Here is a 24,508-nt window from a genome sequence, read left to right as displayed (position 1 = left end):
AGATCAGACAAAGCTTTCCGAAGTTATAAAACATCCTTTATTCAAGCTAAAGCAAGGGAACCAGCTTTCCACCATGTGGCCTGCCAATTCCCTGAACAAAGGATTATTGTGGCAATTATACCTTTAGGCTCAGTTACAAATGACATACATATACCAATCAAAAACCAACACTTAAATTTACTATTACCTATTACAATCAATATTCCCACTTATACACTTGGCATAGGTGATTTCAGTTAACCAATTACTGCATCAACATACTTGATTAATTACAATATATGAGTACTAACAAGGCATGCCTGCATTATATACTACCCAACTGCTAATGAAGGATATATTCAAAGTCCTTGATGGTCTGTAACTGTTAACTAGAGCACTGGCTTGAGACTCCCTTGTGGTTACCAAAGTTACCATGTTTGTCCATTATTCTGCTTTATGTGCGGTCACAGCTGCTTCACAGAAATTCTTGCAGCATGTATCCAATCAGGGACCAAAGGAAATACATTCATGGGGAAAAGAAACAGAAAATGCTGGAAGAACTCAAAATCTGGGAGAGAGAAACAAGACAAGATGATGCTGCCAATGTAGCAGTAGTGGGTAGGGCAAAATCAACAAAGATGTTTCTTTAGTTGCTTGATTACTATCTCTTTTTGTCTTTCACTATCATCGTTTTTTTATCATTTAAGCTCTCCTGCCTTTCAAACTGTCATAGGTCATCCAGTTTGTCCTTCCCTTCCCTTCCCTTCCCCCTTTCCCTACGTGGCTTAAAAACTGTCCATTTCTAAGCAGCCGGAGCTCTGGTGAAAGAGGGCCATTGACCTGAAATGTGAACATTATTTATTCCTCCATAGATGCTGCCAGACCTGCTGAGTATTTTCAGTCCTTTCTATTCTTTTAATGGCTGTATAAATCGAGGAGTAGAGCAAGAAAGCAAGGAGGTTGGGCTGAACATTATAATTCGCTGGTTAGGCTGCAGCTGGAGTATTATGTTTAATTCTGGACAGTGCACTTTAGGAATGATGTGAAGGCCTTGGAGAATGTGCAGAAAAGATTTATGAGGATGGTTCCAGGGATTTCAATTATGTGGCAATATTGGGGAAACTGAGCTTGTTCTCTTTAAAGCAGAGAAGATTAAACATAGAAACATAGAAAGTAGGAGCAGAAGTGGGCCATTCAGCCCACTGACCCTGCTCTACCATTCAATGTGATCATGGCTGATCAGAGAAATATATAAAATAAGAGCAGGAGTAGGCCATTCAGCCCTTCGAGCCTACTCCACCATTCATTTTGACCATGATTGATTATCCAACTCAATAGCCTGATCCCACCTTTCCCCTACATCCTTTGATTCCCCTTTGCCCCAAGAGCTATACCTAACTCCTTCTTGAAAACATTCACTGTTCTGGCTTCAACTGCTTTCTGTGATAGCAAATTCTACAGGTTTATCACTCTCTGGGTGAATAAATTTCTCCTCATCCCAGTCCTAAAAGGTTTACCCTGCATTCTTAGATTGTGACCCCTGGCCTGGACACCCATATCATCAGGAACATCTTTCCTGCATCTACCCTGTCTAGTCCTGTTAGAAGTTTATAGGCTTCTATGAGATCCTCCCTCATTCTTCTAAACTCCAGTGAATATAATCCTGACTGACTCAACCTCTTCTCATACATCAGTCCTACCATCCCAGGAATCAGTGTGGTAAACATTCACTGCACTCCCTCTACAGCAAGAACATCCTTCCTCAGATAAGGAGACCAAAACTGCACACAATTTTCCAGGTGTAGCCTGACCAAGGGCCTGTATAATCTATCTCAATGCCATACTCCCACCCTCTTCCCAAATCGCTTGATGCTTTCAGTATCTAGATATCTATTTATTAAGAGGAGATTTGATAGACACGTTCCAAATCATGAATGGCTCTGATGGTGTAAATAAGGCAATAGTTTCCAGAGGCAGAACGGTTGGAAACCAATGGGATTTAAGGTGACTGGCAAAAGAAAGAGAGGTTGCATGAGGAACACATGTTTTTAACAGAGCAAGTTGTTAAGATGTGCAATGTACTACGGTAAAGTTGGTGGGAGCAGATTTAGTAGTGACATTCAAAAGGGAATTGGGTAAATAATTGCAAGGAAGGTAAATTGAATAGATCCATCTATAAGCTTGCAAATACACTGCGTGCCAAACGGCCTCTTGTTAGGCTGTATCATCCTATGGATTCTAAGCATGCCACTGGGATTGAACTCCATTCCTGTTTTTATTTATTTCAAAAATATTCCTTGTTCATTAAAAAAAACTTACAAATAAACCATTGCAAAATGACATATCTAAAAATTACAAACGGTGCAAAAAAAGTCATTTTTACAGTACTATACGATGCTTATTTACATGGTATTACATTCATTACATTTCAGTACTTGAAACTATACATATACATCAGATTTTACTGTGTGCTGTTGTTTTTCAGATTAGCACACAGTTATGTAGGCTGAGGGTGTTCTACAGTTACAGGGCCCTCGGTCTGCCTCGGTTGAAAGGCTTTACAAGTAGCCTTTCACCATTATGCCTTTGGACCGATTGCCCCAAACTTGAACGCTTCCCTCAGCACATAGTTCTGAACCTTGGAATGTGCCAGTCTGCAACACTCGGTCAAGGACAAATCTTTCAACTGGAAGATCAGCAAGTTTCAGGCGGACCAAAGTGCATCCTTCACCTAGTTGATGACCCTCCAGCAGCAGTTGATATTTGTCCTGGTGTGCGACCTGGAAACAGCCTGTAGATCACAGAATCCTGTGTCACGGAGCTGCTCGGAATGAACCTCGACAAATACCACTGCATCTCACTCCAGACCTTCTTTGCAAAGGCACATTCCACAAGGAGGTGTGTGCCTGTCTCATCACCCCCGCAGCTGCTTGGAGGGCAGCCTGCGGTGATGTTGAGACCTCGAGCATACATAAAGCACCTGGCAGGGAGTGCCCTTCTCATTACCAGCCAAGCCACATCTTGGTGCTTGTTTGTGAATTCTGGTGATGAGGCATTCTTCGGCATTCTGCCAGATGACACTGACAGTCTACTTAGGAAATGATCCCACAGGAGCCGCCATCTCTTTTTCTCTCAGGCCTCCATTCCTGTTAATACAGACAAAGAGGCTGCATGCTTTTTAAATCACCTGTTCTGGCATCTTGAAAAGTTAGTGTACATACAGCTCCAGGTCGCTAGGTTTTGCACCCCTATCAAAATGGTGCCATTTATTTTACGCTGCATCTTCCAGATGCTGCCAGGAATGGATAATTTTAACTACGAATTGGATAGTTAGGGCTATTTTCCTTTGGAATGGAGGCAATTGAGATGAGATTTAATTGAGATGTATAAAATTATGAGGGAGGGGGGGTGGTCTGTGTTGCGTGGTTGGTAATGACCCAATTCAGTCAGTAGAAGGGCTGTAACCAGGGTGCATAGATTTAAAGTAATTGTCGGAAGGATCGAATGGAACTGAAGGAGACTTTTTCCCACTCAGGGGATAGTGTTGAGTCTGAAACTCGCCGCCTGATAGGGTAATACAGGCAGAAACCTTCGTCATTTGGAAATGTGTTTAAGGCGCTTCAGTGTGTGTTAATAGAGCTGTGATCCCAAGCTGGGAAATGGGATGATTCTTCATTGTTACTTTTTTGGGCGAATGGTTTCCGATCTCTGTATCAATATTCGGATAATTGAAGATTTCCACCATCGCTCAGTTTAGTTCTGGTACCTTTTCCTTGCAGTATTTGGTGAGCAGATTAACTCATTTATGAACAAAAAAAAGTCAAAATGTGTGAATATCGAATTTTATTTGTGGTGCAAGTCCTGAGTCAAAAGGACACATTTCTTCGAAAAATCCCAGACTTGAAAATGACAGAATCTTATTCATTATTGGATTATTTTAGGTGTGGTAGCAATTGGCGCCGTGGCTTAGTTGGTTAAAGCGCCTGTCTAGTAAACAGGAGATCCTGAGTTCGAATCTCAGCGGTGCCTTGGCCGGTAAGGTCTTTTAATGGAACTTACTTCCTTCTGCATGTAGGGTGATTTTCGAGTGTCGCCAAGCACAAAATCCCGGTGGAATTAATTTCTGAGAAGGGTGAATGCGTTCTCCTTCTTGCCGAACAATCAGAAGTAGGTTTATTGGTAATAATGCGTTACTGAGTTTCATGAACAGCACACTAATACAGTTCTTTTACTGAGAATCGCACTTGCTACCGATTCCTGTAAAGCACGTTTCTTCGCAGAAAAAGAATGTTACCAGATGCTTGTGTTATATTTTTTGGGACTTGCAGTGTGGGGGCGTGAGAGGTAGTGAAGGAATTGCATTAAAAGAGCAACTTCTAAGGCACCGCTGAGATTCGAACTCAGGATCTCCTGTTTACTAGACAGGCGCTTTAACCAACTAAGCCACGGCGCCAGATGCAGCGAAGTTTTTCTAATGGAGAATGAAATAAACCTATCAATTTTTCTTTTTGCGCTTGTATTCACTTTTACCGACTTCTTTAAAGTTTAAAATAGTGTCACAAGTAACATTCAATGAAGTACTGTGAAAAACTTTAATAGTTTCAAATATGTAGCTATTATTACATATATAAAGGTAGGAAATGTTGGGAAAACTCAATTAGGTCTTGCAGTATTTTGCTTTAGTTCCAAATATCACTGATTGCTGAAGAAGGAACAGAACATGTTTTTTTCTCAACAAGTTAATTCCACAAGAAGTTTATGACATTTTGGCAGAGTAAACATTGGCGACACAATAATTTTTGCTTCACAGGAAGCAACAGGGCACGGTGTCACGAACAAGAAAGATGTTATGCTTTATCCCATTAGTAATGTGGGGAATTAAATTAAAAAGGCCACTTTCGGGAAGGCACCGCTGAGATTCGAACTCAGGATCTCCTGTTTACTAGACAGGCGCTTTAACCAACTAAGCCACGGCGCCGACTGGTGCAAAGACAGCTTTGAGTGATCTTTAATAAGAAAGATACGCTGAGCTTTGCGCCTCTTATGAGAGGATTGAAAGATGAAGTTAAAATGAAGAAATGCAACAATCAAAGAGAGCTGGAAACTGACAGGGATTAATCTCCTCCTTTGCACTGGGTGGTCCGATGAACTTGCTTGACCTATCTGCAATTTTTGCTCGGGAGCATTTTGTTGGTGGATCTCAGGGATCCGCCAACAAAAAATGTTCTGAACTTCAGTCATTATGTTCCCAGCATTTTCGAACTTTCCCACAGCCAAAGGAGGAATATGTGTCTCACCACAATAAAGAACCTCCATACCGCACACTTTGGGAGAGGGTTAATTTGCAAGTCCCAAACAGTGCTTTGGTACAACTTCACTTTTCGAGGATCTTTCTACATATCAGGATGAGATAATGCGGGTGGCGGGGGGAGGATCAGAGAATGCTTCGCAATAACTTCATTGCAGTGTTAATGTAAGCCTATTTGTGACACTAATAAATAAACTTTAAGAATCACTAGAGTGCTGAAGGAGGTCATTCGGCCCATCGAATCTGCACCAACCGACGTGTCTTCAAGGTGCTTTCTATCAGTTTTACAATCAATACTATGAGCGGAATAAAATCCCGCTCGAGACCAACGGAGAATTCCGTTCTGCGAGCCTCCCCCGCTCCAATTCCAGGGTGGGTGAGGCAGTAAAATTCCGGCTAGGTGTTGGCATGGTTCTTTGAATAATGTCAGAGTTCAATAAACAGACACGTACATTAAAAAAAATTAATTGTTAGTGTGATTGTTGCAACCTCGAGAAGACTTGTGCTGTTGTGAAGCCCATTGCGTTCACCCTTTTGGCAAAGATCAAGTCCAGACTGAAGCCTTATCTTGTCAGCTTGGATCTTGTTTGATTTTGATTTGATTTGATTTATTATTGTCACATGTATTAACAAGCATACTGTTCATTGAGAAGGAAAGGAGAGAGCGCAGAATGTAGTGTTACAGTCATAGCTAGGGTGCAGATAAAGATCAACTTAATGTAAGGTAAATCCATTCAAAAGCTTGACAGCAGGAGAGAAGAAGCTATTCTTGAGTTTTGTGGGGAACCTGAATTGGCTTCAATTGGAATTTGAATTTGGTTTTTGGAGCAAGCTAGAAATGGATTTGGGTTTGCCCAGTCCATTCTGAGTATTGGCTTTGTAATGTTAAGGATGGAGTAAAATATATTTTTTAAAAAGCACATCGAGTTCGCAATAAAGAAGGAAATAAACTCTGGGATTTAACAAGAAACGCCTTTCCAGCCCTCCAGTTCAAAAGCGTTGTACAGTCGAAAAAGTACTTTTGAAATGTGATCACTGTTGCAAAGTGAGGAACGTAAGTAACAATATTAATACACCTTTTAAATATAGATCTCCTGTAGTTTAATCAGCAGACACCTGCATCTCGATCTACCTCTGCTGCTGGGCTAATCTATTTATTTTGTTAACTATCATAATACACATAGCAAGTCGGTTTTTTTCTTTTTTTTCTGCTTTCCTGACAAGAAAGATCCATTTTAATCACTCAGATGTTTTCTTGCTATTTTTATTTAACAATAATGTTATCAAAGTAAAACTTGTGGCAATTACTGATATGAGGGAACTGAATCAACACGCGTGTTTGTTAGTTGCGATATCAGTTTAACTTGCTTAGGCTTTCCTAACGCTCCAAATCAATATATACTCAAGACAATTCCCAGCGACGGAAATTTGGTGCGGTCGGGACCACCCAGGAAACCCAGGTAAGTACTTTACATGTCCCGTGAATGAATAAGTATAAAATGTTCAGGGAATGCATCTGAGCTTGCGCTGGGAAAAAAGGAGTAAGAGAGCTCGCTGTGAAGACCCAGATATATTTGTGCCAGTTTGAATTGGAATACATAGGAAGAAAAGAGCAACAGCCTGAAGAATGATGGCAGTTGTAATATGAAATGGAAAATAAGTGACAGCTTGAATTGGTTAGAGGAGTTGAATGCCAGGCTGAACTGAGGGGAGGAGGGCTGAACAGCTGAGGGTGGGGAGGGAAATGGAAGAACAGAATCAAGTTGAATTGAGGGGAAGGGGAAACAGCACCATAGAAAGCATACCTTCTGGTTGTATCACAGCTTGGTATGGCTCCTGCTCTGCCCAAGACTGCAAGAAACTACAAAGGATTGTGAATGCAGCCCAATCCATCATGCAAACCAGCCTTCCATCCACTGACGCTGTCTATACTTCTCAAAGCTTTGGCAAAGCAGCCAGCATAATTAAGCACCCCACGCGCCCTGGACATTCTCTCTTCCACCTTCTTCCTTCGGAAAAAAGATACAAAAGATTTTAAAAAAAGGTGGCATGGACAAGTTGGGCTGAAGGGCCTGTTTCCATGCTGTAAACCTTTATGACTATACGACTCTAAGTCTGAGGTCACCCAAGACTCAAGAACAGTTTCTTCCCTGCTGCCGTCAGATTTTTGAATGGACCTACCTTGCATTAAGTTGATCTTTTTCTACACCCGAGTTATGACTGTAACACTACATTCTGCGCTCTCTTGTTTCCTTCTCTATGAATGGTATGCTTTGTCTATATAGCACACAAGAAACAATACTTTTCATTGTACATTAATACGTGACAATAATAAATCAAATCAAAAATCAAAATCATTACACTGAATTAAAGTGAGAAGAGAAAGAAGGCTGCCAAAATAAAATTAAAGTGTTGGAGGGAAAAAGAGTGCAGTTATGAAGACTTGGAGAGATGGGTGAGATAAAGTGCTGTTGTGAACTGTGCCAGGAGTCTCTATGTGGACCAGTAGCTGTTGTTCCACCTTTAGTGAAGTGTGATTCTGGATGGTCTGTTAAAATTTCAAATGCCACTTTGCTATCACTTTATTAAGATTAAACATACATTAACAGTGAAATATGTAAGTGTGTTTAAAATTAAAGCCAAATGCCTCACCTTAAATATAAACATGGAAATGTTATGGAGCACAGTCTCATGTCTCTCCTAAAGGTTGTGTGTCTTCAACATATGTTTATCTTCTTTCAGATTTTAATCTGTTTCTGTTTTCCCCTCTTGAATACAAAGGAATGTTGGACAGATTATATTACAAAGTTCTTGCAAATTCTTGTTTTTGCATGTATTATGACTTCTTTCAGAGGGTTGTGAGTTTTTGGAACTCTGTTCCTGAAAAGGTGGTGGAAGCAGAGTCTTTGAATCTTTTTAAGATAGAGGTGGATAGATTCTTGGTAAGCAAGGGGGTGGGAGCAGTCATAGGTTATAGGTGATAGGGGTTATTAGGCAGGAGGCAGATTTGAGATTGTCATCAGATCAGTCATGATCTTATTAAATGGTGGAGCAGGCTCAAGGGGCTGAATGGCCTACTCCCACTCCTTGCTTCTATCTGATATTTAGGGTCATTCCTCAGCTGATAGTTTTGTTTGGAGCTTTGTGTGTTTCCAAGTTTTCTGGTTTGCCGTACATGAACCTTTTAATTTTCTCTCCCTTTAATTGTTGTTATTGTTGAAGCTTTTCAGGAGCTTCCTATGGGACACTCCTGCAGTTACCATCTGCAGGGGTAACAACAAATTGTATTTTTATGGCACTGTTAACAGAGTAAAAGTGTCCCAAGATGCTTCACATGGGTTATCACACAAAATGTTACAATGAATCTTAGAAAAAATGTAATAGGGCAAACCAACTAAAGCTAGATGAAGGTTGTAGGTTTTAAAAAATTACTTAAGTGAGTGAGGTGGAGAGGCGGAGGTGTTAAAGGAAGGGAATTCCAGAGACTAGAGCCTGATCTGCGTGTTTCTCTATGTGCTCCGGTTTCCTCCCACGGACTGAAAGACGTCCTGGTTAGGTGCATTGACCCAATCAGGTGCCAGAGTTGGCGACTAGGGGAAATTCACAGTAACTTCATTACAGTGTTAATGTAAACCTTACTTGTGACTAATAAATAAACTTTAAAACTTTGTTCAATTGCAGGAGATTCCAGGGCAATGGGTGGAGGAATTGACACATCTTTGACACACAAGAGGAAAGTTCCCAGTCCCGGAAACGCAATTGCACTATCGCCCTTTTCACTATCACTGCCTGCTGATTGGACCAGATCACCCCGACACGTGATTGTTTGAGGTGCACGTGACAATCAGACCCAGAGCAAGAAAAAGGGAAACAGCAGCGCCCTGTATAAAAGGCTGGCCGGGGGTGAGTGACTGGCTGCAGCGGGAAAACATCGTTCCTGCAAGTCCTTCCTTCCCAATGGGGGCTGGCCGTGCCGATTGATCCGTCCATTGACAGAACATCCATCCCATCTCCGGGCCACGTTCCATCCCAGGCTACATTCTATTACCGGGCTACGTTCTATTCCCAGGCTACATTCCATCCCCGATTCACGTTCCATTCATCTAATCTCCCACCCGCCAGCATGGACACTGAAAGCTCTCTCGCCTGCCTGGACAAAGCCGCCGTCAACCTCGGGGTGAACGACGTGTACGAGATCGCCAAGCTAATCGGCGCCGAGCTGGAGAAGCTGATTGACAGCCACGGCAAGAAAGTGGTGGAAGGCTTGATCCCCAAAATTGTCCGCGTCTTGGAAATGCTGGAAAGTTTCGTGACCAGGAACGGGAACACCGAGCAGGAGTTGATCCGAGCCTTCGTGATGTTACAGGACGGAGAGAAAAGCACGGGCCACTACAAGGTTCGTCCTCCGCACCGCCCCCACCCCATGACAGTGCTGGCTTTAGATTCTGTTTTTAAATATGACACTCCTACATAATAACTGCACGGCAGATAATCCTACACACCCTCATCAGATTGCTATAAACTGCGTGCTTGCTGTGTAATCATGGGTGCAAAGTGGTTTTAGGTCCATGGCAGTGGAAATGTGGCAGTATAACTGAGAGGAGATTACTGGTTACACTGTCAACACTCATACTTATGTCCTGTTTTGTTTGGGTTGCAGGAGAATGACGTTCCTCTGTTCCAAAGGGAACTGATTTTCTTAGACTAGCGTTGGAGACTGTGTTTACTCTGTCATCAGATTACAGCACTGTAAGGGTCATTGGACCCAAACTGGTCTATGCTGGTTTTAATGTCTCCATAAGCTTGTTTTGATCGATCTTTAACCATATCCGCAAATCCTGTCTACCCTGTATGTTTTTATAGCTTACTCTTAAATGCATAATGCAATCTGGAGTATTTTTGAATGGGATTTTCACAGTAACTTCATAGCAGTGCTAACGTAAGCCTACTAATAGATAAACTTAACCTTTAAACCAGGGCTGTGATCTTTACTGGCTGTTCCTGTCCTGCTACAGCCTACAAGTGAGGTCAGAGAATTTGGTGCTCAGCGAGATCTCCTTTCACAGCAATGGGACCAGAAAATCCTGCTGGTCGGAGAGCTGTTTGAACTATACAATTAAAAATGGGGAGACGGTAACTCCAACCCTAACAACAGTCTTCTGTCACCTGTCCCATAATCTTGAATGTTTGAGGATAGCCTCTGGAACCCATTTGGAATTGTATCTGTTGACAAAACCAACTTGGGTCACCCTTTAGACGAGTAAGAATTGACTTTGGTGCAATACTTCTGTCTGCCAGTTGATGGGTGCAAACTAAAATCAGGTAAAGCTGCAACAATAGAATTCCTTTTTGTTTTGTTTAATACACATTCCCTACCCCCAGTGGGATACATCATAATTACCAGCGAACTTGGTGCTGTTCATGTTCATGGCTCTGGCTGACCTGGGGATGATGCGAGAATGCCAGGCGGTGTACTCCACTGCGTCCTCCGCCAGGATCAACTGGGCCAAGTGTTCTGGACTTTTGGTCAGTCCTTGGGAGAACAGACCCCCTTCCGGAGAAGTGCAGGCCTTTCACCTGGAGCAGGACCAATCTCCTGTACTTGGGGCCCAACTCTGCCCAGCTGAGGAATCCTGGCCGGCGAACTGGCGGGAGCTGGAGGCCAGAGTCATGCCCACCTGGGTTGCTGGACAGGACTGCTGAGTGTTGTCCTACAGAGTGTGCGTTCTCGTCATAAACCAGCTGGTTGCCTCCATGTTTTGGTATTGGCTGGTCCCTTTGACCCCTCCCCCTGGCTTTGTCACCAATATCCAGAGAACCCGCCTACATTTCTTCTGGGACAACCGACTGCACTGGGTCCCTGCCGCGGTTCTGCATCTCCCACTTGAGGAGGACGGTCAAGGTCTGGTGTGTGTACGCACTCAGTTAGTGACCTTCCACCTCCAGACCCTGCAGAGATACTTTTACGTTGAGCCCCCTCCACGATGGTGTGCCCTGGTGATGTATTTTTTCCGCCAGCGGCGCAGCCTCAATTATGATGTGCTGCTCCTGTATATCAGTCTGGGGTGCGTTTTGACCTCCTTGCAGGAGTTTCCTGTCTTTTACCAGGATCTCCTCACTGTCTGGAGTAGCGGCTCTCATGCGAGAGCGGCTGCTCAGGAATCCATTCCTCCAGTCGTATAACTTCAGGTGGCTGATGGAGAGGGAGACTGCGGATGCCCGGGTGACCAGAATCAGGGACATGCTGGATGGCGGCAGAGCAGGCTGGATGAGCCCTCACGTGCTGGCTGAGCACCCGGGGGTGTCCGTCCGGCACGCAGCCAAAGCCATCCAAGACCTTAGGACGGTCATGCTTGGCCCTGAGTGCGCACGCGTGCAGTGGGTTCCTGTCCAAGTGTTCCCCTGTTCGGACGGAATTTCACATTGGCCCAAAGCCTCAGCCCCCACTCCTCGGGTCAGCTGCCCCACAGCATGAGCCGTCTTGTGGAAATGTCCTCTGCCTTTTTCCAGCACGCAGAGGTGTTTCCTGTACGGGCTGCTGCTGCACACCTTCTGCTACTGCATCCTTGCTTGTCGCCCGGATACACTTTGGCAGACCTTGTTGTCATCAGGCAGCGGAGGTCTCTTTATGGAGGGATCTCCCCCAGTTACATTGGGGACCTGGAATGGAGGGTGATGCATGCAGCGGTTCCGCACAATCATAGGGTTCACGGGTTCCGAAGCTTGCCCCTTCTGTGGCCTTGTGGAGTCTGTGGACCATGTCCATGTTTCGTGTCTTAGGTTGCACTCCCTTTTTGTTTTTCTGAAGAACCTTTTTATTGATGTTTTGTTTGCACTTTAGTCCCTCGCTCCTGATCTAAGGACGCCTGGTGCGGAGAGGGGAGGGTTGGGATGGCGACCTCCTCATTAACCTGCTCCTGGGCCTGGCAAAACGTTCCATTTACAGGTCCATCGGCCGGGGGGGGGAGGGGCTGTCCATCCAGACTGTCTGCCCCTCTACCGCAGCTATGTTCATGGCCAGGTGTCCCTGGAGATAGAGCATGTGGTGCCCGCGGGTGCAGTTGATGCCTTCTGCGCCTGTTGGGCACCGCAGGGGCTGGGGTGCATTATTGACCCTAATAATCACATTTTAATTTGACATTTTAAATTTCCTTTGTACTTTGTTTTTGGGCTGCTCTCCTTCCTTTTGGGGAGCTGCCCCTTATACTTTGTCCTAATTTAATTTGAGTTTGTTTACTTGATTTGACTTTAAGAGGACCAGAGAACTTGGGTGCAGGTTGGCAACAGCTAAAAGATTCACCAGTTTCCAAGTGTATATAGTGTTGTTGCTGGAATCTATCAACCTGGTGCTGTTTGCCCAGCTATGACCATACTATCCATAACTGCTTTGGTTTGAGCAAGGCTATCAAAAGTGCAAGCAGAGCAAAACACATCTCCGAATGACTGATCAGTCACCAACTGGATGTGCTCTGGTGTACTGAGGGAGTAGCTTTAAGTTTCTACACTCAGATAATCAGTTCCCTACACTAAGCTTCCCCTTCTGAGCTCACACAGTGGGGATTTATCTGTGATCTACAAGTGTCTGTTTTCATGTTTGTGGCTGGACAACAGCTTTCCCTGAGCAGACCTTGCTCCCAGCAACTTCCTCTTAAGACCAAGCTAACTTCTTTTCAGCAGCATCTTCTGCAATCTCCAGGCTCTCAATTAGTATTTTTGGGACTCAGCTCCCAATTGTACCTTCCTCATTGTAGACTGATAGAGCAAGCACTCAAAATGACGAATATATTCTTTCATACCTCACTTGGACAGATTTTAGATTCATTTTTGGTATCTTGAGATATAAGAAGTGGGTGGGGTAGAAGATAAACTATGATTATATTGAATAGCAGAGCAAGCTTGATAGGCCAAACAGTCTACTCCTTTCGCCTGATTCTTATGTTTGCATCAGTCATATCTTTTGCGATCCACTTGCCCCCGCTCCTGCCTCTCAGGTTCACAATTGTAGGACATAGCACATTACCAAGAGGCCTTTGTAGAAATCTAAGCCCTCTTCAGATGCTCATCTTGTTCAATGATTGCTTCACACATCCATGAGCTGGCTCCACTAAACCTCTGCTATGAGCAGTGCCTGTTTTTTCTCTTTCTTGTCACCACTACCCCCAACTTTCACTTTCTAGTGTAATTTGGGAAACTTGAGGTCAGTCATTGAGAGCTCTTTAACCACCTCCTGTTTATCCGTTCCTGCCACTTTGTCATGAGCTTCTGGAATTTCTTGAACATGTTGTGCAGTCACATTTTATCAGCATTGAATTCTCCTACGGTGGAGCTCAGAAGTAACTTCAGCCTTTCCTTTGCATTATCCAGGATGATAATCATCAAAGATGTGTGGTACTTCTGAGGATGGCAGTAAAGCTGTTAGTTATTGTCCACTTCTGACGAGGTCACTATGAGCATGCTCATAAAACACCAAGCTCTCAAATCACTTGAGACCAGATTAATTGACTTTTGTTAGGTCATTTTTTTCACTTGTTTCCTTTTCCTTGTACAATGGAGAAACATCAAACTCAAGATCCTTTCTCCAGCATTCCATTTCCTTCATAGAATCATTACAGCCCATTCAGCCCATCAAGCCTGCACTGACCATAACACCACACTTATCCTGCTAATCCCCCTGAAACTACAGTTAATTTACTATGGCCAATCAACCTAATCTGCATATCTTTAAAGTATGGGAGGAAACCCAAGCAGGCATGTGAAAAATGTGTAAACTCCGCACAGACAGTGACCCAATTCAGGTGCCTGGTACTGTGAAGCAGCAGTGCTAACCACTGTGCCATCACACTGCCCCAAAAAATATTCTCCCCACTTGGAAATTAATTCTACCAGGAGTTTGTGCTTGGTAACAGATGAAATTCACCCTGCACACAAGGAAATAAGTTCCATTAAAAAAACCTCTTGGGCCAAGGCACCACTGAGATTTGAACTCAGGTTCTCCTATTTACTAGGCAGCTGCTTTAACCAACTAAGCCACAATACCATCTCATTTTTCTGATAGTAGAAGGACTGGCTCATTGATTGGAATGTGTTCTTGTTACTAATCTAACAGTAAGTGTGCTGGGTTCACAGTTGTAGGAGATAGCTCATCACCAATAGGTCATGAAAATCTAAACCCTCTTTCTGCAGATGCCCATGAGACTGCGTCACAGCCCTCCACTCTGATTTTTGAAAAAAAGGTTTTTGGGCAGGGGGGGGGGGGGGGGTGCAGTAAGAGAGGAGTACGTACTGGATCACAAACCACTCAGAAAAAACTAATTTTCTGAATGTACAAACCTACAGCCTCTTTTCCTAAGTGTAATCCTGAGAAGTGCTTGACTTTAGCTCAGTGTAATATTTACAGAGTAGCCATTAATCTGCTTAATCCTGGAAGTTTCCTGTGAATGCTCTTTTTGTAGGGGCAAGTCAGATTATTTCACACGTGGGAAAGATTAGTGCTTTAAAAATGGACACACAACTCAAGTGCTTCTCTACAGTGGCTGTGTTTATTTGTAAAGACTGCTAATGCAAATCATGCATCCTTTATTCTAAGGCACACAGGTTAATGTGCCTCATCAAGGAGCTTCTTCAGCACAATGTTTATACTGTTTTAGGAAATGTTAGTTTTTGAGTGGTTCCAGTAGACTCCTTCAGTGGAAACAGCCCCAGTGTCTGCCTTGTTCAACCCCATCAGAATCTTGTATGTCCAATGCAGTCACCCCTTATTCTTAACTTCATTGACTTTAGACCCAATTTACTCAACCCCTCACAGCATAACCCTCTCATTCCAGGGACCAATCTAGTAACTTTCAATATGCTCCCTCCAAGGCAAATATATATCCTTCCTTAAATTAGAAACAAACATTGCACACAGTAATCCAGGTGTGGTCTATCCAAAGCTCCTGTATAATTTGTAACAAGCCTTCCTTACCCTTGTATTCACCTCTGAACTCTACACTCTTTGTTCTTATTAATGCACTGTATAATTGCATTCATATAAAACAGTAAGAGTAACTTTTTATGTGAGCAGGCAAAGAGTGTCTTTGGAGCATTGCTGAGACAGGTTCAGTCTGGAGTCTGTAGTATATTATGAAGTATACGAGAGTAAGAATAAGATTCTGATTTTTTTTTATATATAGGACACAAGGAAGGGACTAGCCTTAAAGTTTGGCATTGTGATGTATTATTCTGTCGTAAAATTCAATGTAAATGAGATGTATGATGATCTGACCACAAAAACATTTCGGTCTCCATTGGGCTGCATCCATTCAGGGGCTCCATCTATAGAGAGAACAATGAGTTCTAAAATGTAAAGAATTGTGTTTTAATTCATTTGTGGGAAATGAGCGTTGCTGGTTGGTCAGCATTTATTACCCATCCCTTGTTTAGAGGACAGTTGAGAGTCAACCACATTGCTATGGCTTTGGAGTCACATGTAGGCAAACCAGCTAAGGACAGCAAACTTCCTTCCCTAAAGAAAATTAGTGAACTTCCTCTGCTGAGTCTAGTTTTGACTTTCATTGGTAGCACATGGAGTGTTAAAACCACTGAACACTTCCCGATTAAAAATATATTTACCAAACATGCAGAGGGTCTGGTTAGTTTTCAGATTGGGGTGCACTGTAACTTTTAATGGAGGAAAACCTGGGCCATAGTTCAAATTTCATTTGATTATATCTGGTTACTGTGGTAAATGTTATTTCAATTGGGTCACTGCTTTTCTCCACTTCTTTTCACATTGGTACCAATGCTGAAAATCTAAATGCATACTGAAGGCAGCTTATACACAAACTCTAAACTTGCTGGAAGCTGGTTAAAACAACCCAGTACAGCAAGTTTCTGTACACAATGACAAAGTTCATTAATCATGTATTGATGCATTCATTGACTGGTTCCATCAGCCAATGTACTACTCAAGCATTACTGATTGGCCTGCCATGGGCTTTAACCAATGTTTATTTTGAATGTTGCAATCCTTTTATTGTCAGTTTTCCATCTTCGTCAGGTAGTTATTTCCACCTTTGGTTTGTGAGACAGCAATGCTAACCTCTGTGCCACCCTCTGACTGACTGGATTAAAATCCAGCCCCTATAGCTGAAAGGGCAGTCTGCTAAATCCATTACATCAAGTGGTGGACACGATTAACTGGGGGGGAAAAAAATTCAACAGAGGATGCAAATACTGTCCCACTAATTGCAAAGGAGAGATAAGGTTTGTGAATGTTACAGGTAATTGCCCCTTTTGTGCTTGGATGTGTTTAGACCCATCATTTTTCCAGTTCCTATATACAATACATCACTTTGTAGCTTGGCCCATGTCAAGTCACTGATTCCTTTGCCACACCCAACGAGCCTCCTTTTTAATGTTCTGTTTGTGATTCTTTTTCTTTCTCCAGCATGAGAGGGGAGGGGGTTTTACTTTCACAGTGCTGGTTAGAAAGCTAGTTGCAGCACCCATTGTACTTGGTGCAGCAATTGGTCCAATATTCCGATTCCACAAACCCAGCTGAAATGTGCCGTGATTGCTGGCTCAAGTCATTGTTTTTGTGTAGATCTATCAGAGGTCCCAAATCTATGGATGAGCAGCAGTAAAATTGGCAGTTCCATCTTGTGCTGTCTGCTATGCCTCAGATAGTTTGTACTAGTTATAGCTGATATAAGTATACATACACAAATTTCACATGAAGGATTTTGGTTGTAAGACAGCATAGCAAAGAATGGAAATTGTATATTCATGATTTGCTGCTCTATGTCCATTAGGTAGAACACAGGTAAGGTCTTAAAACTAGAAGTATTCTTTTAAGGTGTTCAGACAATTTAGATTTGTGAATAATATTATAGGATGCTTTTCACAACCTCATAATACCCCAAAACACTTTCTTACAGAATTTTAAGTGTTATCACTGCTGTGATATAGGAAAATAACTGCAGTTGATTTCTCCCTTGTTCTGAAGATGATTCTGTTACAGAGCTCGGCAAAATGGATAATTTACTGACTGAGTGCTTGTATATTTTGTAAAGTTTCCACAGTTTAATCCCTATTTGAGACCAGGTGCTATACCAGGTTTAAGAATTGTATGCAGCATTTGAATTTATATACTCTTACTTGAATAGATTGTGCAATCCAGTCATTTAAATATAGCTGCCAGTTTACAGACTGAGTCTTATTTGCTTCTGGTAATTTTCTTTAGAATTGTGTGTTTGTTTATCCCACTCCACATGTTTCCAACTATACAGTTTGGGCTTTCTTCCCAATGTTCTTCTTTGGTGTCTCCTCAGAGCCCAAGGCAAACCAAGAGCCAGAGGTTTTCTTTGGCACATGGTATTAAAAATCCTTCAGACTATAGGGTGAACAATAAACCATTTTGCTACTGGGACATGCACTGGAAACAGCATAGCCTGCCCAGTGAGATCCCCAAACTTCTTGAAGGAGCGAAAAACATCAAGTTTTTCTTCAATAAATCTGAAAAGTTTTTTTTGTTTTAAAAAGTAAAATCAAAAAGTAGCAAAATTTGAACCAGCAAATACACATAATACAGTATCTTGGCCTTTCCAAAGCAGAATGAAACATAAACTAATAAGTTCTCTCCAGTTACTTTTGACTGATGCCACTATTGAAAAATAGGTGATATGTCAGATAAACATCCTGAACTTCTAAGTTACTACCTGTATCATAGCACAGTTGAATCTGAAAAATAAAATGCATCAGACTCCAGACTGAAGATTTGTCTGCTCTTTGATGTCCAGGTTAACAGAAAGGAAGATTTATCTTTTAATGTTCTTTCAATCTTTGGTCTGTCTGAAGGAGATAATTCTGAGATGGTAGAACTTCAAATGTGATTAACATCAATTAACATTGAAGCTTGCCAGGCAAGGGGTGAGTGAGTTCTCCACCCTGTGCCTGAACTATGTCGCTCTTGCTTTTTAAATGTATATAAGTTGATTGGGCAGGAGGTGAGCTCTTTGCCCAAGCACCTCTAGAAAGTGGGAGCTACCTGCCTGGTGCTAATAGACCATAGAACCCTACAGTGCAGAAAGAGGCCCTTCAGCCCATTGAGTCTGCATTGCCCACAATCCCACCCAGGCCCTATCCCTAATCCCTCTAACCTAAGCATCCTAGTACATTAAGGGGCAATTTAATATGGCGAATCAACCTAACCTGCACATCTTTGGACTGTGGAGGAAACCCACGCAGACACAAGGAGAATGTGCAAACTCCACACAGACAGTGACTCGAGCCGGGAATTGCTAATGGCAAAGGCATGCAGCAGCTGCTGCAGTGACAGGACCAGGAGGCTAAAGACAACGTAAAGTGGCTGTGGCCACAAACCACGGCATGGTATTTGACCTGGCTCCAGTTTAATCCTCACATTTAACCAAAAAATAGAGAATGGAAGTGAACTTCTTTTTTTGCCCTTGGTGACCCCAACAACTGTGCATTAATGTGCACCAACTATTTGGCATTGTCTGTGAGAGATTGCACATAACATTATATACTGACTAGAATCCTTAAGGGGTCATTAATTGGTAGTGAACAGGATTTCTGTTCTCCCTTTGGCCCGTCTGGTTGCTAACTATCCTGGAGAAAGTGGGAACCTGACAGTGCTGCTCTCCAGAATGCAATTTTCAAATTGTGCTCCTACCCATTCCTGTTTCTTTTCCTCCTCCCTTCCTTCCTCATGACTTCCTCATGACTCTGAAATTTCAGGATTTTTAAGAACAGGAGGGTTGGGAGTATTTTGGATTACTTACTAAATTGTTCCCAAACAAAGATGTCAAATGCTTTCCCACAGCTCTCTGGTTAAGACCCAAAAGCTTTTAGTAATCCCAACCTGTTTCTTTCCCTATTCTGTGCCTGGGCCAAGCTACAAAGTGATGTATTATGTATAGGAACTGGAAAAATGATGGGTCTAAACACATCCAAGCACAAAAGGGGCAATTACCTGTAACATTCACAAACATTTTCTCTCCTTTGCTATTAGTGGGACAGTATTTGCATTCCCTGTTGAATTTTCCCCCCAGTTAATTGTGTTTACCACTTGATGTAATGGATTTAGCAGACTGCCCTTTCAGCTATAGCAGCTGGATTTTAATCCAGTCAGAGGGTGGCACAGAGGTTAGCATTGCTGTCTCTCAGCACCAGGGACCTAGGTTCGATTCCTGGCTTGGATGACTGTCTGTCTGGGGGAGTCTAATGTTATCCTCATATGTGTGGATTTTCTCCAAGTGCTCCAGTTTCCTCCCACAGTCCAAAAGACATCCTGGTTAGGTACATTGACCATGCTAAATTCTTCCTCGGTGTAACTGAACAGCTGCTGGCATATGACAACCAGGGGATTTTTCTCAGTAACTTCATTGCAGTGTTAACGTCAGCCTACTTTTGACACTAATAAAAACTTTAAAAATCCAGACTAACAAATGGGTCACTTCCCAGAAAGGTATTTCTGTTTAATATTCTTTTCAACTTTTGACCTGTTAATGACGTGTTCTCTTTGCTGTAAGCCTTGTTTCTGACCTCATGATCTCCCAAGACTTGAAGTTTTGTTTTAGTGTGGTTTTTTGTAGTTGAAACCAGGCTTTGTTTTCACAATTGGTGTTATGTCTTGTGATCCTCAGACAGCCCGTTGTGTCTGCATCAGCCATCAAGCACCTATTTATTCTAACCCTGTTTAACAGCACTTAATCGGTAGCCTTGTATGTTATGGCCTTTCAAGTGCTCACTCAATGCTTAAATATAATGAAGGTCTTTGCTTCCACCAGCCTTCCAGGCAACGTTCCAGATTCCCACCATTCTCTGGGAGAAAATGTTTCTCCTCAAATCCCCTCTAAATCTCCTGCCCCTTGCCTTAAAGCTATGCCGCCTCCCCCACTCCACCAGTTATTGGTGCTGTGTTTCATGTTCCAACTAGGAACAACAAGGGTGCTTTAAGGGATTGATCATGTGACATCCTGATGCCACCATAAGCCATTTACACAGGCAAACAGGCAGTCTATCCTAACAGCCTGTAGAATAAGCACCTTTCCAATCAAGCCTTCATTGTTCGTAGCTTCAAGATCTGCAAGCCTATCATTTTAAAAAAAAAGCACAATTGACCCAATGGGAAAAGCTTCCTCTGATCTACCCTCTCCATATCCCTCAATTTTATGTACCTCAATCAGATTCCTTCTCTGCTTTAAGGAAAATAACTCCAGCCTCTCTTCATAGCTGAAACACTCCAATTCAGGCAACATCCTGGTGAATCTTCTCTGCACACTCTCTCTAGTGCAGTCATGTGTGGTGATCAGAACTGCTTGCCACTCTAGCTGTGGCCTAACAAACATTTTATACAGCTCCCTCCCTCCTCCTGTAATCTATGCTTCTGCTGATAAGGTGAGCATTCCATATACCTTCTAACCATGTCTACCTGTCCTGCTGCCTTCAGGGATCTTTGGACATGCACCCCAAGGTTCCTCTGGCCCTCTGTACTTTCTAGGGGTCTGATTGTTCATTGTATATTCCCTTGCCTTGTCAGTCCTCCCAAAATGCACAACCTTTGCACTTTTCAGGGTTAAATTCCATTTTGCCACTGTTCTGTCCACCTGACCAGTCCATCTATATCATCCTGAAGTCTAAAGCTTTCTCCCCCTGCTCTTTAGTGCACCAACAATTTTCATGTCACCGGTGAACTCACTGATCATACCTCCCACATTCATATATTGATCATTAATGTACACTACAAACAACAAGAGATCCAGCACTGATCCCTGTGGAACACCACTGCGCAAAAGCTTCCAGTCACAAAAACAATCTTCAAGTGTCGCCCTGAGCCTCCTGCTTTCCACTAAGCCAGTTTTGGATTCGATTTGCCCTGGATCTCATGTCTCTTACCTACTCAGTCAAGGTCTCCTATTTGGGACCTTGCTGAAAGCCTTACTGAAGACTAGGTAGACCACATCAGCTGCGCTGTCCTCATCTATACACCTAGTCACCTTACTCAAAGTTCAATCAAATTTGTTAGGCACGATCTCCATGACAACCATTCCACTTGCAAGAATAGAATACATTGATCTGTGTTGTATTGCATTGCTCCTGTTATTGATAGGAAAATATAATAGCTGGGACCTGGATGTACCTTTTTTTTATAAGAACAACATATTTTCCAACTTGTCATTTTAGATAGCCTCCAGAAATCCATGGTTTATCTAGGTATTTTTTTTGAGGCAGTATCTTTATTCAGAACTCTTTCTCTAGACAATAGAATATAAAGTTTACAGCAAAAAATTCTGTATTACACTAATATATAACATGCACATATTGTGTGCATGTGCATAAATGATATTCATTCTTTGGGCCAAGATTCAAACCAACCCAAGGGTTCGGTACTGCTGTTGCTTTACTTGGTTAAAGTCCAACAGGTTTATTTGAAAGTAAACACCACAAGCTTTCAGAACATGCTGTTCCTCTGTCAGGTGAGTGGAGAGTTCTGTTCAGAAAAAGAGCATATAAAGGCACACACAGTTTACAGAATACTGATTAGAATGCAAGTCTTTACAGCTAATCTGCTATTCAAGTCTTAAAGGTGCAAACAATGTGAGTGGAGACAGCGTTAAGCATAGGTTAAGGATGTGTATCATCTCCAGACAAGACAGTAAGTGAGATGTTGCAAGTTCAGGCAGGTCATGGGGGTTACAGATAGTGTGACATGAACCCAAGATCCCAGTTGAGGCTGTCTTCGTGTGCAGAGCTTGGCTATCAATTTCTTCTGCTCAGCGACTCTGCTGTCGTGTGTTGTGAAGGCCACCTTGGAGAACGTTTGCCCAAGATCAGAGGCCAAATGCCCGTGACCGCTGAAGTGTTCGCCAACAGGAAGGGAACAGTCTTGTCTGGTGATTGTCGAGTGGTGTTCGTTCATCCATTGTCATAGCGTCTGTATGGTCTCCCCAATCTACCATGCTTTGGAACATCCTTTCCTGCAGCATATTAGGTAGACAACATTGGCCAAGTTGCAAGAATTTGTGCCATATACCTGGTGGATGGTGTTATCACGTGAGATGATGGCATCCATGTTGATGATCCAGCGTGTCTTGCAGGGATTGCTGTGGCAGGGTTGCGTGGTGTTATGGTCACTGTTCTCCTGAAGGCTGGATAGTTTGCTGCAGACAGTGGTCTGTTTTGAGGTTGTGCGGTTGTTTGAAGGCAAGAAGTGAGGTGTGGGGATGGTCTTGGCAAGATGTTTGCCTTCATCAATGACATGTTGAAGACTCCAGAGAAGATGTCATAACTTCTCCACTCTGGAGAAGTAGTACTCTGTCCACCGTCTCCTGTGTTACTCTTCTGAGGTTGATGTGCCACAGTGAAAAACCGCATTGGAATTGTCAGTTGAGTTGAGTGCCATATCCTGTTCTTGTGAGGGCATCTTTCAGCATCTGGAGGTGTCTGTTGTGATCCTCCTCGTCTGAGCAGATCCTCTGTATACGGAGGGCTTGTCTGTAGGGGATGGCTTTTTTAACGTGTTTAGGGTGGAAGCTGGAGAAGTGGAGCATTGAGGTTATCTGTGGGCTTGTGGTACAGGTGAGGTGCTAAGGTGACCATCCTTGATGGAGATGCATGTGTCCAAGAATGTAACTGATTCCAGAGAATAGTCCATGGTGATTCTGATGGTGGGATGGAACTTGTTGATGTGGTCATATAGTTGTTTCTGTGAATGTTCACCATGAATCCAAAGGAAGAAAATGTCAATGATGTATCTAGTGTATAGCATCGGTTGAAGGTCCTGTGTAGTGAAGAAGTCTAGTTCGAGTCTGCATGAAGATGTTGGCATATTGAGGTGCAAATTTGGTCCCCATGGCTGCTCCATGTGTCTGGATGAAGAACTGGTTGTTGAAGGCGAAGACATTGTGTGGTCCAGGGTGAAGCAGATAAGTTGTAAAATTGCATCTGAAAACTGGCAGTTGTCGGCATTGTGTACTGAGGCAATTGTAGCAATGCCATCGTCCTGGGGGATGCTGGTGTAGAGTGCCGAGACATCCATTGTGACGGAGTGCCCCTGGTTCAACTGCTCCATGTGTGCTGACTTCCTGTAGGAAGTCCGTAGTGTCGCAACAAAAGCTGGGGGTTCTTTGTACAATGGGTTTCAGGATGCCCTCTATGTAGCTGGAGAAGTTCTTAAAGGGTCCCATTGCCCGATTATGATGGGATGACCAGGTGCGTTTGCCTTGCCATCATCGACATGGATGCCATCATCTCATGAGAACACCATCCAGCAGGACCACAGCACATTCTTGCAACTCAATATCTACCTAATACACTGCAGGAAAGGATGTCCTGAAGCATGGTTCATTGGGGATACCATGCAGATGCTACAACAACAGATTAATGAACACCATTCAACAATCACCAGCCAAGACTTTTCCTGTCCTGTTGGCGAACACTTCAGCAGTCACAGGCATTTAACCTCTGATCTTCGGGTAAACATTCTCCAAGGTGGCCTTCACAACCCACAGTGCAGAGTCGCTGAGCAGAAACTGTAGCCAAGTTCCGCATACATGAGGACAGCCTCAACAGGGATCTTGGGTTCATGTCACACTATCTGTAACTCCCATGACTTGCCTGAACTTGCAACATCTCACTTACTGCCCTGTCTGGAGACAATACACATCCCTTTTAACCTATGCTTAATGCTATCTCCATTTGCTTTGTCTGCACCTTTTTAAGACTTGAATAGCAGATTAGCTGTAAAGACTTGCATTCTAATCAGTATTCTGTAAATTGTGTGCCTTTATGCTCTTTTTCTGAACAGAACTCTCCACTCACCTGACAAAGGAACAGTGTGTTCTGAAAGCTAGTGGTGTTTACTTTCAAATAAACCTGTTGGACTTTAACCTGATGTTGTGAGACTTGTTACTCTGTTTACCCCAGTCCAACACCAGCATCTCCACATCATTGCTTTGCTTGTCAGCCCATAACTAGCAAACTCGTGCTTCAAACATGACAGCAGTTTGTGCAATGCTGTTAATCAGGTTGGAAAGTCAGTGCTTCAGCAATAAAAGTGTGTGTTCTGCAGCTTCTGACTTGGAAACTCCCTGTGCTGTTCCCAGGCACCCCTCCACTATCCAGTTTTCGGCAGTGCCTTTAGCAGAAGTGTGAAAGACCTATGCATGCATTCCTCTTTCTTTCCTTTTCTTTTTTCTCTTTTCCTCCCTCTTTTTC

General features: G+C 43.0%; 1 protein-coding gene and 3 non-coding genes across 8 annotated transcripts in view; 2 read left to right on the top strand and 2 right to left on the bottom strand.

The window, feature by feature from the left end:
• The first annotated feature begins 3,934 nt into the window (after positions 1-3,934).
• trnat-agu (transfer RNA threonine (anticodon AGU)) lies at positions 3,935-4,008 on the top strand. The gene has a single exon. It is a non-coding gene; the product is annotated as a tRNA-Thr (tRNA).
• A 350-nt stretch (positions 4,009-4,358) lies between these two features.
• trnat-agu (transfer RNA threonine (anticodon AGU)) lies at positions 4,359-4,432 on the bottom strand. Its single transcript has one exon. It is a non-coding gene; the product is annotated as a tRNA-Thr (tRNA).
• Positions 4,433-4,883: 451 nt separating this feature from the next.
• Positions 4,884-4,957, bottom strand: trnat-agu (transfer RNA threonine (anticodon AGU)). The gene has a single exon. It is a non-coding gene; the product is annotated as a tRNA-Thr (tRNA).
• Positions 4,958-9,004: 4,047 nt separating this feature from the next.
• Positions 9,005-24,508, top strand: part of rilp (Rab interacting lysosomal protein) — a 41,187-nt gene continuing 25,683 nt past the window's right edge. The window contains exon 1 of one of the 5 annotated variants that reach the window (XM_080210510.1): positions 9,005-9,683. In XM_080210510.1, the coding sequence (XP_080066636.1) occupies positions 9,411-9,683 (273 nt within the window). In that variant the 5' untranslated portion in view covers positions 9,005-9,410. The remainder of the gene's footprint in view (positions 9,684-24,508) is intronic. The other 4 variants (XM_080210512.1, XM_080210511.1, XM_080210513.1 and 1 more) reach the window with 4 other exon arrangements.

The sequence above is a fragment of the Carcharhinus amblyrhynchos genome, chromosome 23, assembly GCF_965287045.1.
Source record: "Carcharhinus amblyrhynchos chromosome 23, sCarAmb.v2.hapA, whole genome shotgun sequence".
Taxonomy (NCBI): domain Eukaryota; kingdom Metazoa; phylum Chordata; class Chondrichthyes; order Carcharhiniformes; family Carcharhinidae; genus Carcharhinus; species Carcharhinus amblyrhynchos.
Note: the sequence above shows the minus strand (reverse complement) of the source record. Positions and strands in the feature narration are given on the sequence as shown.